This window comes from Haplochromis burtoni, unplaced genomic scaffold (assembly GCF_018398535.1).
Source record: "Haplochromis burtoni strain Fernald_Lab_line unplaced genomic scaffold, NCSU_Asbu1 Contig_236, whole genome shotgun sequence".
In the NCBI taxonomy this organism is placed as follows: Eukaryota; Metazoa; Chordata; class Actinopteri; order Cichliformes; family Cichlidae; genus Haplochromis; species Haplochromis burtoni.
The window spans coordinates 593,230-606,709 of NW_024582597.1; the positions used below are offsets into that span (position 1 = coordinate 593,230).

The following is a 13,480-nucleotide window of genomic DNA, read 5'->3' on the forward strand; positions in this document are numbered from 1 at the left end:
GTTTTTGAGTTCAAAAGATTTCAAAAACATTAAAATCAGTTACTAGAATTAGGATGGGACTGCATTGTTGATAGATTTTGCATGTAGTCATGATTTCCTGTAGCTGTTCGCGTATTTGTTGACAGTAGTATTTTCTTCCTTTTTTCCTATCCAGTGATGGTATGATTTTCGTTGTGTTTTGCTGTTAGTGTGCCTTTGCTAGTGCTGTAGTCACACGATACAAGACAATGCTCTCCTCCTATCAAAGATCAGTTGTACCAGCCTCTCATTGGCAGTTGTATTTATTTATTTTTGGGCAGTTAAAAAAACTGCTGAAACTAAAACATTAAAATCCCACAATGCTTCCTGGGTCCATCTTACATATGCCCAGATCGGCAGTACATTAACTTGTTTCCATGGTGACAGTTCATTGATCTGCCTGATTTCTAGTCATGGATTAACTGTTTTGGCTTCTTTACATATCCCCCCAAAAAACTGTGTCCAATTAAGGATACAGTGACACAAGCCTAGAGACCAGTGAGTGACTCCTTGACAACCAAAGGCAACAAGAGAAAAATGTGTATTCTCCAACTAACTGCAAAGTGGTTGCTGGCAGTTGATTTGCAGTGAAATTCACTGCAAAGAAATATACAGGGCTGCACTAAAAACCTTTTGAGATTGCTTTGGTCCCTAGCAGGTTGCCGTGGTCACCTATAATTTTCTATAAAAGATGTACGATTGGCTTAAAACACTTCCCCACACATAGAGTTACAGTTGCACTTTTTCAAGTTTATTATTTAAGCAGTTACAAGGAGATTTTATGCACTTCTTTGCACTGAATTTCAGCAAACAATTTCTTAAATCAAACTCGTTTCAAGCTCCAAATCTGTTGTTTGCATGTGTTTAGTTCCTCACTGGAGGTTCTAATGCTGCAAAATTGGAAATATTTTTTGATTTTTTTTAACCTGTTATGTATTGTATAAACCCATTTGTAAATTGGCTAGATCATATAGATGTTGGTATCCTATAGCTAAAAATAAACATTCAGCTCCTCAGATCTCACAAGTCATTTTTCTAAAAGACTAAAGTAGTCACAAACTTAACTATTTAACTTTAGGTTAAGTTTTAGGCAATTTACTAAAGCAGCTGAATTCTAATTCACTGCCTTTTCTTTAAACATTGCCCTCATTTTGTTTTGTCCCTTCAATTTTATTTGTTCTCTTTCATATTTTCAAGATAATTTCCGTTTTCTTCCATCCTTTTCACTTCACAGCCCTGTGTATCTGCTCATTGTTTCTACACAGTTTTCTATTATTTCTGACGTATTGAGTTCATCACATGGAAATTACATAATATTGAACAATGGGTTACTGTTAATCAACATGCCACAGTGCCGTAAATACACGCACACATGCAGTTAAAGCCTGTGAGAGTTCATTGGTTGCTTTATTCATGCACCTTTAATTAATTTTTTAAAGAATTTGGTTGCTATTCTTATAATTTTGTGCATGTGCTCTTGTAGTCATGACTATTCGTGCTCGTGTTTTATCAGTTTATTTTATTCTTTAAATTAAATTGTTAAAAAAAAGAATAACTCACCAACAGAACACCCCTCCTGCTTGTTAGTAGTTCATTAATTTTTAATTATTTTTTTAACAGATAACTTTGAGTTGCTAACAAGTAAAATAAATAATTATGATAAAAAAATTTATTAAAATAGTGCTTAGAAAAGTAAATGAGAAATGCAAATTTGAATTTGCAAAACAAATAATGTTCTTGATCAAAATGCACGTAGCGTGATACACAAAGAGAGGAATTAAGTTTGCAATTAAATGTGTCTTTAAAAAGCAAAATTTGGAAAAATCCCACACAGCAATTAAATGCTACAACCCTTCAGTCTCCCTTGTCCATGTGCCCAGATATTTTGCTGTGCATGAACTTGTTTCCATGGTGACAGTTCGTTGACCTGCCTGTTTTCTAGTCATGGATGGTTAAAAACTGTTAAAAACTGCCTCTTTACGTGTTGCACTTAATACAAAATTCTACAGCCCTCTGAGGAGGTAGGGTTGTGTGGGTTACACTGGCCTGAGTCCCAGACAGCTCAGCTCATCCTGTAGGTGGATTACATAGACATCTGCTGTACTCACATCAGGGCTTATGTTTCATAGCGTGCCAGAACGACCCCAAAATGGCCCAGGAACAATCAGGAAGAGGTTACTGAATATGAAACAAGATAAATGTTTTACCACAGAAGCCAAAGCTCATGTTATTAAAACTACAAAAATAACTAGTCAAAATATTCTCAACTAAAGTTTCTCTTTCCAGAGTTTTAACAAAGATTGTGTCTAAAACTAATATTTTTATTGTTATTATTTTGGTTAATTTGCTTCTTTTGTTAAGAAAAATAGTTTGAATTGATGTTTTATTTTGACAGGTACGAACACGAAGCAGGGGTTTGTAATTACTAGCACAGTTAATCGGTTGTCAGAAAGGTAAATAGACTCACGCTTCTATAATGCTTTCATACTGTGTTTAAGCCACTCAGTGTTTTGTCACTACAGGCCTCGTTCACTTATTTACACAAGTGCTTTTTTCTATGCCTCAGTGCTTTTAACTGAACATTTGCACACACTCACACTGATAAATGCATCTGGGGCAACATGCATACTATAGGTTGAACCACCAGCCTTCAAAGTGATAGGCAACCTGCTCTACCTCGACAGCCATAGCTGCAGAATATTTGTGGCATTGCATTCAGAAACATTAATTTACAGCTGAGAAAATTCCATCTCATAAAGAATGTGAGTTTGGTTTAAAAAAAAAAAAAAATGAACTTTTTATTTTTTTTTGCACCAACGGTGACAGTACAGAGGCATATGAAGTCAGAGACAAGATGGAAGACATGCATACACTTTAATTATTGTTTTTACTTTTCAAGCATGACTGCAGTGACCTGGAAAAAGAGTGACAGCCTACTACAGTGATTAAAATATCAGCCATGTCCTGACATTTACATTTAATTTTGTAGTTTAAATTAATTAATTTTGTAGAAAAAATACATTCTGTTAGAGAGTCTCAAATATGGATCACACGTTTTTGTATTTACATTAATTTAGGCATGTGTTTTATTTCTTTTACTGAAACATTGTACTAACCAGTGTCTCAACATTCTCTCGCCTTGTTGTAACACACTGTGTACCATGTTTCAACTTATTACATATTACTGCCTGGTCTTCAGAATCCATCCAGTTAAACCTGAATCCTATATGTCCTCCAGGGCAGCTTAGACTTCTTCCAAAGTCAGACTGAATTATTATTTATAACTTTCTACATGTGCATTAATTTCAGTCCCATCAGTAATGGTTGGAGAGTTGTGCTTAACAGGCTTTTCAGCCCAAGTAGACAGACAGAGAGATGAGAGGAGAGGAGGAAGAGTCCTTGGCAGAAGATAACGGATGTGCTGTCAGCGAGACCAATGGTAGAAACAGTATTCTGGTTATTTGAATCTGGCTTCCTCCGTATGGGCTTGCCCAACAGATTTGTGAGCTTGTTATTGCAATGCATTATCCAGAGAGGGGAGTCAAAGGGAAGATTACAAATGCCAGACAGGGCCTCATTATCACAGCCAGTCCAGAGGAGCACAGGAGAGTCAAACTGGCACCAAGATACAACTAGAGGATGCAATACAAGCGCAGAAAAAAACAATACAATTCAAGTTGTCAATTTTCAGGTGTTTGCTACTTGTCTATTCTTATTAGTTTACATAATGAATTAGTGGTTGCTATGGGGACCGTTTTGGCAGCAGAACCCAAAGTCGTTTGCGAAGCACTCGGGTTTGGCAGTACCAGCGGCAAACAAAGCCTTGAAAATCTGGAGCTTCCAAATTGCCAATCGGCCTGATTAGACATGACACTGCGTTTTCCCAGCAGAGTGTTCGTCGTTGTTATATATTTCATCAGCTCTTTCTCCAATTCACTAAGTCGCAGTCTCTCTGAAGATATTCTGTCTGTCAGTTCCCATTTCTCATTGGTCCATCTTTAATCTTCTGTAACTCTGTCACTGCCTCTTAATACGTTCTCATAAACCCGCCTTTGATCTGCGCCTGGAGGAGCTAAAAGAATTAGAAAGAGGGAAACTGATAAGAGACATATAGGACAACAAACAGTCAGCACCTCAGCTCTGTGTATGAAACGGAGTGTGTGCTGGAGCAAGAACAAATATCTCATTTCGGTGTAATGTGCTAAAGGTTTGTTGCTCGCTCACCAGGCGTTCTTTAAACATTGTTTACCGCTCTGATTTTAATGGCTTGTTGGCCACATCATAAAAAATGACTCAATATCCACGACCCTCAGCTCAGCCCTTATCTCGCTCTTTCAGAGGAGTGAGCTCTCGCCGTGTTGAGCCTCGGCACATAAAAGGGATTATCAACAAAAAAGCACACATACATGCTACACTGATTTGAGGCATACACAGCAAATTAACCAGTCAAATACGCACACAGTGGAGGTAATCAATGATACCTGGAGCCTGCTGAGATGCAGAGGAAGTAAATACACACAGTCACACCGAGGGTATTGTTAATTCAATGAAGAGACAAAGCCAATCATAACAACAAAGCAATTAAATATCTGTGCAGCTGAGATGGAAAGACATAAAGGTATGGAAGGCGCTAAAGCAGTGATTAAGAAAGGACAAATGTCAGCAGACCACACCGAGTGGAGTGAATTATTACTGCCCCCCCGCCACCAAAATCAACAACAAAATAAAGTGAACTGCAGTTATTTGAACGGTGCTGAACAAGCTGTTTTCAAGGAAAGATGCGCTCAGTAGTAGATCACGCAGACAGAGAGTCAAGTGAATGGGTGTGTTGTTGTTTTGATTCTGCCCTTCTTGCCCCGTGGCCACTAGAGACTCTGATGATAATTGTAAATTATAGGATAAATAAACTTCAGAGGATATGAGCAGGCAGTTGTTGCAAGCGATCATAGCAGGAGCCCTCGAGCTAAACGGCAGCACGCAAAAGTGACAGTGGCATCGGGGAGTATCGGGAGGGAAGAAGGCAGGGGAGGATACAAAAGATATATAGACATGAGGCCTACAGAGAACACTTGAGAGAGAGTGCCTGCAGAGAGGATAACTCAGAGATAAGAAAGTTTTCCCATAATGAGGAGGAGAGAAAGTCTGGCAAAAGGGAGAGAAGGGAGGAATAATGAACAGAGGGCATATTGACAAAAGTTGGACTAAGTTTTGCACACACACACACACACACAAACACCCACACCCTCTTTCCTGATCATTAAATACACTTCGTGGTCAGTCCCCACTCAAAAGTCTTGCTCGCTAATAAATACTGGAGATGGATGAGTTCGGAGAGTTAATCATTTCTGGGTGTTAATGTCACAGCCTACAGACAGACATGACAAACTCCCTGTAACTCAGTGTTTGGCTGCTCTGCTTCCTCCCTGAGGTAGTGCTGCCACTGGCTTCCTTCCATATGGGATGTTGTAGTGCTGTGAGTGTGTAAGAGCGAGAATAGTGTAGCAATTACTCTTTTATAATGAGGAGAATTCTGTCACTTTGCCTCCCTGCCAAATTTGCCAATGGAGTCTATAATGTATTTCTGGTGATTAAGAGGCATTATGTGAGGAAATACTTCTGGTCAGGTTGTAAATTGATTAAGCTAAAACACAAAGTAGGAGTGTAAAATATTGGCACACAGTCGCATTTGCCTTCTTTCTGAGAGTTTGACATGTTTGTCTATTAAGTACAGAACTGGAGATGGAGGGAATTACATTATAGTGGGGAAAATAATTATTTGATCTCCTTCTGAATAATTACGTTTTCTCACTTAAAAAGAAACGAAGTGTCTCTGATTTTATGGTAGTTTAATTTAAATGAAGAGAGATAGAATATCAACCAGTTTGCCAGTAAACATGGGAGAAGGTGCTGTTGAAACCAAAACTGAGATATCTGGCATCAACTCCACAAGGCATCTTTGGGGGAAGAGATCATTTCTCTTCCTGTGTGTGACCTCGAGAACACCATTGTGGGGATGCGGTTCTTTAGGTCATATCACGGAGATGGAAACATTGTGCTTTGAGGCTTTTTTGGTTCAAGGATGGGGCTGTGTACTGTAATATTATGGACGAGAACCTCTTTCCCTTAGCCAGAACACTGAAGATTGGTCATGGATGGATTTTCCAGCACAACAGTGACCCAAAACATACCACCAAGGCAACAAAGAAGTGGCTAAAGAATATGGTAAAGTATTACATTAACCATGAAAAAGCATTCTCTAATGAATTTGTCTTATGTTTATGATTTTTTCATTCAGAGCGAGTGGCTGAACCTGGCCGATATGGAGACCCAAGAACTAAAGCCCACTCCAGCTCGGCCAAAAAGACAGTACAGGATGGTGAGTTCTTATTTTCGTTTGTTTAGTTTCTATTTAAATCCATGGTAATATATGTTTTTCTATTGCTCCAGGTACTCCGAGCTACTTTTAGCTCACACTTGGTTGATACCATAACGATCCTGTCCTTGTAGATAGAGTTCATTTGCCTATTCGGATTTAGCTGACTTGCTGTGTATGTATTATTAGGTTAGAATGATGTTACTTCTCATATAGCTATACAGACTGATCACAGATTATAAGGTGCTTTGTGGACAGGCACTGATTTAGACAATAGACTGTGGCATTACTTTACATTGAGCTTAAACTGGTCTGATGTGTCTGCTGAAGTTTATGAATAACATCGGATATAATGCAAAAGGGTTTAATTAATTTAGTTCCCCAGCCCTGTTCAGCTTGATTACAAAGATGCCATGGTGGTAAATAAAAGATAAATAAAGCTAATTGCTTCATCTGAACTAGATGGATCACTGCATATTCACACAGAATGATCAAGCCTAGCCTCTTTCCTAACGAATAGTAATTTCAAGGTTTGTCTTCAGTACTAACATGCAGTTAGATCTTTAATACGTTGGATGCAATTTTTGCAGTTTTTTCCTCTGTGCACCACCACAGTAGATTGTGAATAAAATAATTGTGCAAAACACAAGGTCAGTTTGTTAAATAATATAAGAAGTGCTCCTATGTCCACTCGCCAGAAGGTATTGACAAGGCATAACCACGAAACTCACAGAATCATTTCAAGAGCATGCACCAGGGGAGCAAGTTGTAATGACCATCCCCTGAGAGTGCTTGTTACGCTGTGTGGAGGATTTGTTGTGCTACCAAAGATGCACAGTGCACCTTAAATGACAGAGTTGTTATCCAGTTACACATATTTTTATCTGTAATTCAGTACGAGATAAATAACACGGTAACACATAGTAATCCGCACTTTCTACGAAAAAGACCTGTGATGTTGCGAAACCCTGGATACATTTTCAGTACATTTTCACAGATGCATCTGGACGTCTGGTTATTTTTTAGTTATTTACAGGTTCTCTTGTGTTTGATGTCATTTTGATGATGAAAGCAGTGTCACTGTATAACAATGCAGTGCTGCGTATCCTAAAACATGCTTTTGATTGGCTATACATTAGCTTCAAAACAGAATGATCATGGCTGTGAGTTGTAGGACCCAAAAAACTCAGTAACAGAGTAAAGTAAAGTGATTCACTGGTGCTGACCCTGTGTGGACTATTGGGAAATAAACTTCACGGATTTCCCATTTAAATGGAGCACAATATTTATTTGATTTACGCACTTTATGCAAAGTTGATATAAAGGACACATTATTTGGCCATGTTGACTGCTGTTTGCGTAATTTTTTTCTAGGAACAATAATAAGATGGTGAGATTAGTTACTAATAACAGGAGAGGAGACGAGATAAAAGCAGGGGAAAAACTGGGCTATATCTGTGTGAGATTATCCATGCTTGCACACACACGTGCACACAAACACACACTTCAGCTTCAGATTAATGAATGCCACAGTCTAGGACAGTGCAGAAACATTTAATTATCTCTGACACTGAAGGGTGAGGCAAGAGGTCAGATCTGTCCTCTGTGCATGTGTGCATGTTTGTGTACTCACGTGTGTGTTGTGTGTGTGTGTGTGTGTGTGTGTGTGTGTGTGTGTGTGTGTGTGTGTGTACAGAAAAAAAAAAGGACGAGATCACAGTGTGTCAATGAGCCAAAAATCACACTGTAAGTCAAGCTTGTGGTCTTTCATTGTGACCTCTCCTGAAATTGACTAAAGGTCAAGCTGACACAAGCTACTTGTCTGGCAGCAACACATGGCCAGTTAAGTGCCTTGGGGATCTTCTTAAAGAAGAAGAAAGGAGACCACTTGACATTGTACAAGCATTAAAAAAAAGGTTTTTCCTTTTTTTAAAAAGAATTCTAGAGTGAATAAAATGGAAAAACTTCCCCTCCTGAATAGCTCCTTGCCATTCAAGCATCTGGTGCCCACAGGTGTAATGTCTATAATATTTCTTTCTTTCTTCCTTGCATTGCTTTGAAGAAAAGGAGCAAGGAAATTACAGACTGCATTTTACAAAACTGTGTAATGATGCAGGGCTTCAAAATAAATGCAAATGCTTGCTCATCACAGGTTTCATACATACAATATTTAAAAAACAAAATACATTAAAATAAATTTTGACGCTAGATTGGAAAAAGATTGTGACAAACATGATGGTCCCCAGAGGATGAATCCCTGACTATTGTGCCAGAGAAGTTTGTACTTCCTTGAGGTTCACATTTGTGATTTTGAGGGAAATGACTTATCTTTGGAGTCAATGGACATAATTTGCAATTCACAGGTCCCTCAGATTATAATAAGATATAAATTATAATCCACCAACCTGTCAAAATTCTACTCTGTGTGTTACATTGTTTTTTTTAAAATACTTGATAAGCTGTACAATAGCCTGCTGTACCTAGATATTACAGGCCTGAACTGCTGAAGTTATCACTGCATAGCTATGTTGCCTAATAACTTGGTTTAACAGCTGTTATCAGCAGCTTGCTTCAGCTGACGTCCTGTTTTTATTTTCTCAGCGAGGATGCAACATGACCCCCCAGCTTCTACATCTAGCATTGTTTGAACACTTTAAAAGTGTGTCTCCATCCCAAACTAGACAATTTCATGCATATTCTATGTTATTTTTGCTCTGTTCTTCACACCAACAGTAAAAACTATAAACATGCTTCAAGCAAGACAGGCTAGGTAGCTTTGGCATTAACTTTGTTTCATCCGTGACTATTAACAACTTCCACCAGAAATTAATGTCCTCTAGTAGGCATGTTGTCCTTAAAAGCATCTTTGTGCCTTTTCTTTGAAGCTGTCTTCAAAGACTCTTTGATTATTTTCTTTCATAGTGTCCTTTTAGAATTGTTTTGCTGCCAGCCACAGCTTCACAAAGCATCGTCTTTTAGGGATTTTTCACAATAAAGTGTGTATATGTGTGTGTGCATATAATGGTTGTTTGGCAGTGATGAATATTCAGCTTGTAAGTGATAGTCAATAGCCTCTCTCTCTAGCCAATGTGCTCTCTGACATTCAAACTGTAACAGCCTGTTTATCTTCTCCATTCCTCAGTTACATCCACAATAATATGATTTGCCCATGTTTTCAATAATTAATTTTCTGGATGGTGGTTCTGCTTTTTCCCTGTGCTGTCCCCAAGGCTCTCTGTGCTTGCTTTCATCCCTCTATCACTCCTCTCTGACATCTTTTGCTCTAGAACCTCTTTGAGGCCAAATAGTAAGATCCCGAGGAATGTTCACAAAGCATAGAGGGAAGATTTTAATCTCCTATTGATATGTTTGTCTATCTCCCTCTCTTTTTCCCCGTCTTGTTTTTATTTCTAACCCTCTAAGGCAAAAGAGAAGAAACACCTTTTTAATTAGTGTATCAAAGCCTAAAAGTGGTGCTCATATTTCTAATAAGAGTTGTGAATTTGTCCTTTGGGAATGTTTTTTGGAGCTCTTGTTTATTTAATTTCAAGCTTATGTGTTATTAGAGAAAAAAAAGTGGTTAACACGTTTACCTAACAAGTCAAAGATCCCTGGTTCAACCCCAGGTGGAAACACATCACTCGGGGGTTGCGTGAGGATACATCTCATGTAAATATCTGCCATGTCAAATATGCAGAGCTACCTGCTGTGACCTCTAGTGAATAAGGGAGCAGCCGAAAGTAGCTGTTTATCTGAGGAGCACAAACAATGGCGAGCAATTGAGAACAGAATGAATAAAGGAATATACACATCCATACACAAAGGTTACTAAAAATATCTGGCTGACCCATGTAAAGCTCAACAACAATTAAATTGAGGTTACGGTCTGTTCTCTGGCAGGGCTTGCTGGGATTGTGGCCTCTACTATTGGACTCTATCTTTATTACCCAATCACTGCACTTCACCCTGGCATTCATCCAGTATTAGAGGACACAAGAGGAGTGTTTTATCTTCCACCGCTTCTTTTCTAGGAAGTTTTACCTGCCTCTTAAGGAACATTAAAGTTTTAAAAAGAGGGACAAAAAGTCTTGCGAAGACAAAAACGTAAGCAAGTAGAGTCATTTACTGTCAGCTCTAATTGTGATAACATTTTACAGCCACAAGTACAATGTGCTTTTCTGCCAGGAAGGGTTGCAGCAATTAAATAGCTACAATTTATGTATGGGATTGAATCTCCTGGAAAATGAGGAGACTGAGGACATTAAACCTCCATATCTGCAAGTTTCATTTTTAAATAATGACTACAACAATGTCATCACTTTACTACAGTTGTCAGTTTTTATCTCATGAAAAAAAGCAGGGAGTTTAAAATCACTGAAATCCTCTTCCCGTATCCCTCTGGGCATATTCCTCTAAACCAGGGATTTCAAACTTTTGATCTGTGGACCACAAGAACGCTTTGCAAAGTGGGAAAATTGCAGAAAACGAGGGAATAATTTAGAGCAATTATGGCTCAAAAGGTAGAGCAGGTTGTCCACTAATCAGAGGATTGGTCAAAGTGTCTTTGGGAAAGGTACAGGTTCCTAAAATATGTTCATCAAAAGGGTTTGTGCTGAGAAAAGCACTGTATGCATAGTAATAACTGCTGGGTGGATAAAAGTAAAAGAGAACTCTAAAAAAGCAGTCTGTTTACCTTTTTTTTTTTTTTTTTTTTACTTTTCCCTGTGTTTTAAAAATGCATAAAGTCATGAGTTTGGTTTTCCAAACTATTGCATCTGAGACAGAGAGGTCTGAATTATTAGCAGCATGCAGGTAGTATTACAATCTTCTTACCAAAAGAGACATCACCCATGGCTTGCCATACAACACCGAAATAATGTGGTTGAGCCAAGAAACAGTGCCAAGCATTTCTTTGAGTTACATCAGCAGAGAGTAGTATCACAGTGGACTGAATGACTGTGGAAAAACTGAGACGTTTTGTTATAATTGGACACCTTTCTTGAGACATCAGGAAAAGTTAATTATTGCCTGTTTTTATAAGCAAATAAATCATTATGCATCTAATCTATAGTTATTTGAAATAATAATTATATAATATAATAATCTTATAGCACTAGAACTTACTAAAATATGACAGATGAGTATGAGACCCACTGTTATCAGAATCAGAATCAGCATACTTTATTAGTCCCTAAGGATTTGGATATACATAGAACACACACGTATGAAAAAAATATATATATATACTGCATCTTTAAAAGCTTGCCATATAAGCACAAAGTGAATCACTACAGTCATAATTCAATTCTTTTGTCAGTTATATGAGAGCTGAAAGATGGTATTTGAGATATACTGTAACAATATGTAACATAGTGAACAGAGTGATCGAAGTATTGGGTTTTATTATTATGGCTTCTGAAAATTAATGCGTGAGGCATTTATTAAAACTAGAGTGCATAAAAGACGTGCCGCTTAGACAAAACATTAGCACAATGATTTATGTGTATGCTGAGAGCTGATTAATCTCTCACCGATAGACATATATGGATATTATTTATACATGATCTTAAAGAGGGTGACTTTGATCCTAATGTTCACTCAGTTGAGTTTATCTTTCCTACTAAGATGCAGCACAACATTTGATTTCAGCAGGGAATGTGTTCTCTTTTATGTGTTTGCTGTGCTCTCTGAGCGTGAGCTACCAACCAGGGAGTATATTGATCCTCACTACACTATATAAAAGCAGATCTGACCAGATGGGAGTGGGGCTGATGTTGGGTTTGCAGTGTTCAAAGCACTACAACAGCCATGCATTGTTTATGTATGTGTAGGCCAAGAGATTCTCAAAGGCAGATTCTTAAAAGTCGTAGTTTGTCCATTGAGGAAGCTCAACTTTGCCATTATTGTACTCTTTAAAACGCTGAATTCCATGCCACAAGCCCCACAAACTAGTGTTTATATACAAACAATGTTTGTTAATGACAGGAAAAAAATAAATATGCCAATCTTGAATTCAAACAGAGGGCATTTGTTAATGCTCTGCAGGCATCTTGTGCGTTCTTCACCCTCAGCTACAGCTCTGCCAGCTCTTCCATCTGTCTCATCCCAACAGACTGGTAACCCTTCACCCGAGGGGAATCAGTCATCCCTACATATGGCCAAGGACAATGGCTAAACAAATTAGTAGTGGTGTCTGCTCTTCTGCAGAAATGGTTAGCGTCACACAAAGAACACACACATGATTTGCTCCATATTTTTCTCCTTTATGAGTTCTCAGTTGTAAAGCAAAGCATGGTTTATCCACTGTGCGTGTCATACAATGAATCATATTTACTTCATGCTCACAGACAAGGACCAGATTTTTTGCACTTTCTGTTTCTTTATGGAAAAAATCATATCCGCAGCAGAGAGTGGGTTTATTTATAGAAATGTGGTAAAAATTGAAAACTTTAAAGTAAAATCACTTTTACTAAGTGCAATTTGATTGTTACTTGTGCATTTCGACTCATACTTGAGAAATACTTGAGAAAAGCAGAGGAGAGACTGAAAGAGAGGTGGCAAATGTGCTGCAGTGCTCCTGCATTACAATTGATTGGCCGGTTTAACCACCAGTGCTGCTCACTCAAGCTTTAAATAGATGGATAAAACTCTCTGTCACCCAGCACTCTTTTAGTCGCTTCTTCTCTTCTCTGCCTTCTCTCCATCCTCTTTATCCTGTCATCTTCTCTTCTCTTTTCAATATCTTTTTTCTTTCCTTTCCTTAAACTTTCATCCTTATCTTGGCTCCTCTTTCTTCCACCTTCTCCTGCTTTATTCACCCTTTTTCTCTCTTCCCTTGTTTTTTCTTGTCCTGGTTTCACTTAATTTTTATCTGCTGTAATTCTTCACCTATCCAAAATACTCTCAACACCAGCTGAACACAATATTTCATTTGGACTATCATTGTCTCTATAAAGTGACTTCTTACTGTTTACTACATAAAACTTACATATGATAGGATCCTCTGTGATTGGGAGTATTTAGGTGAATAAACTCCCTCCCTCCCTTATTTGTGTGTGTGTGTGTGTGTGTGTGTGTGTGTGTGTGTGT

The 13,480-nt window shown here is 38.2% G+C and overlaps 1 protein-coding gene across 6 annotated transcripts in view; it reads left to right on the forward strand.

The window, feature by feature from the left end:
• spock1 (SPARC (osteonectin), cwcv and kazal like domains proteoglycan 1) overlaps nt 1-13,480 on the forward strand; it is a 107,269-nt gene that overhangs the window by 59,691 nt on the left and 34,098 nt on the right. For all 6 annotated transcript variants that reach the window (XM_005937719.2, XM_005937718.3, XM_005937716.2 and 3 more), the window contains one exon: nt 6,314-6,394. In XM_005937719.2, coding sequence (XP_005937781.1) covers nt 6,314-6,394 — 81 coding nt within the window. The remainder of the gene's footprint in view (nt 1-6,313; nt 6,395-13,480) is intronic.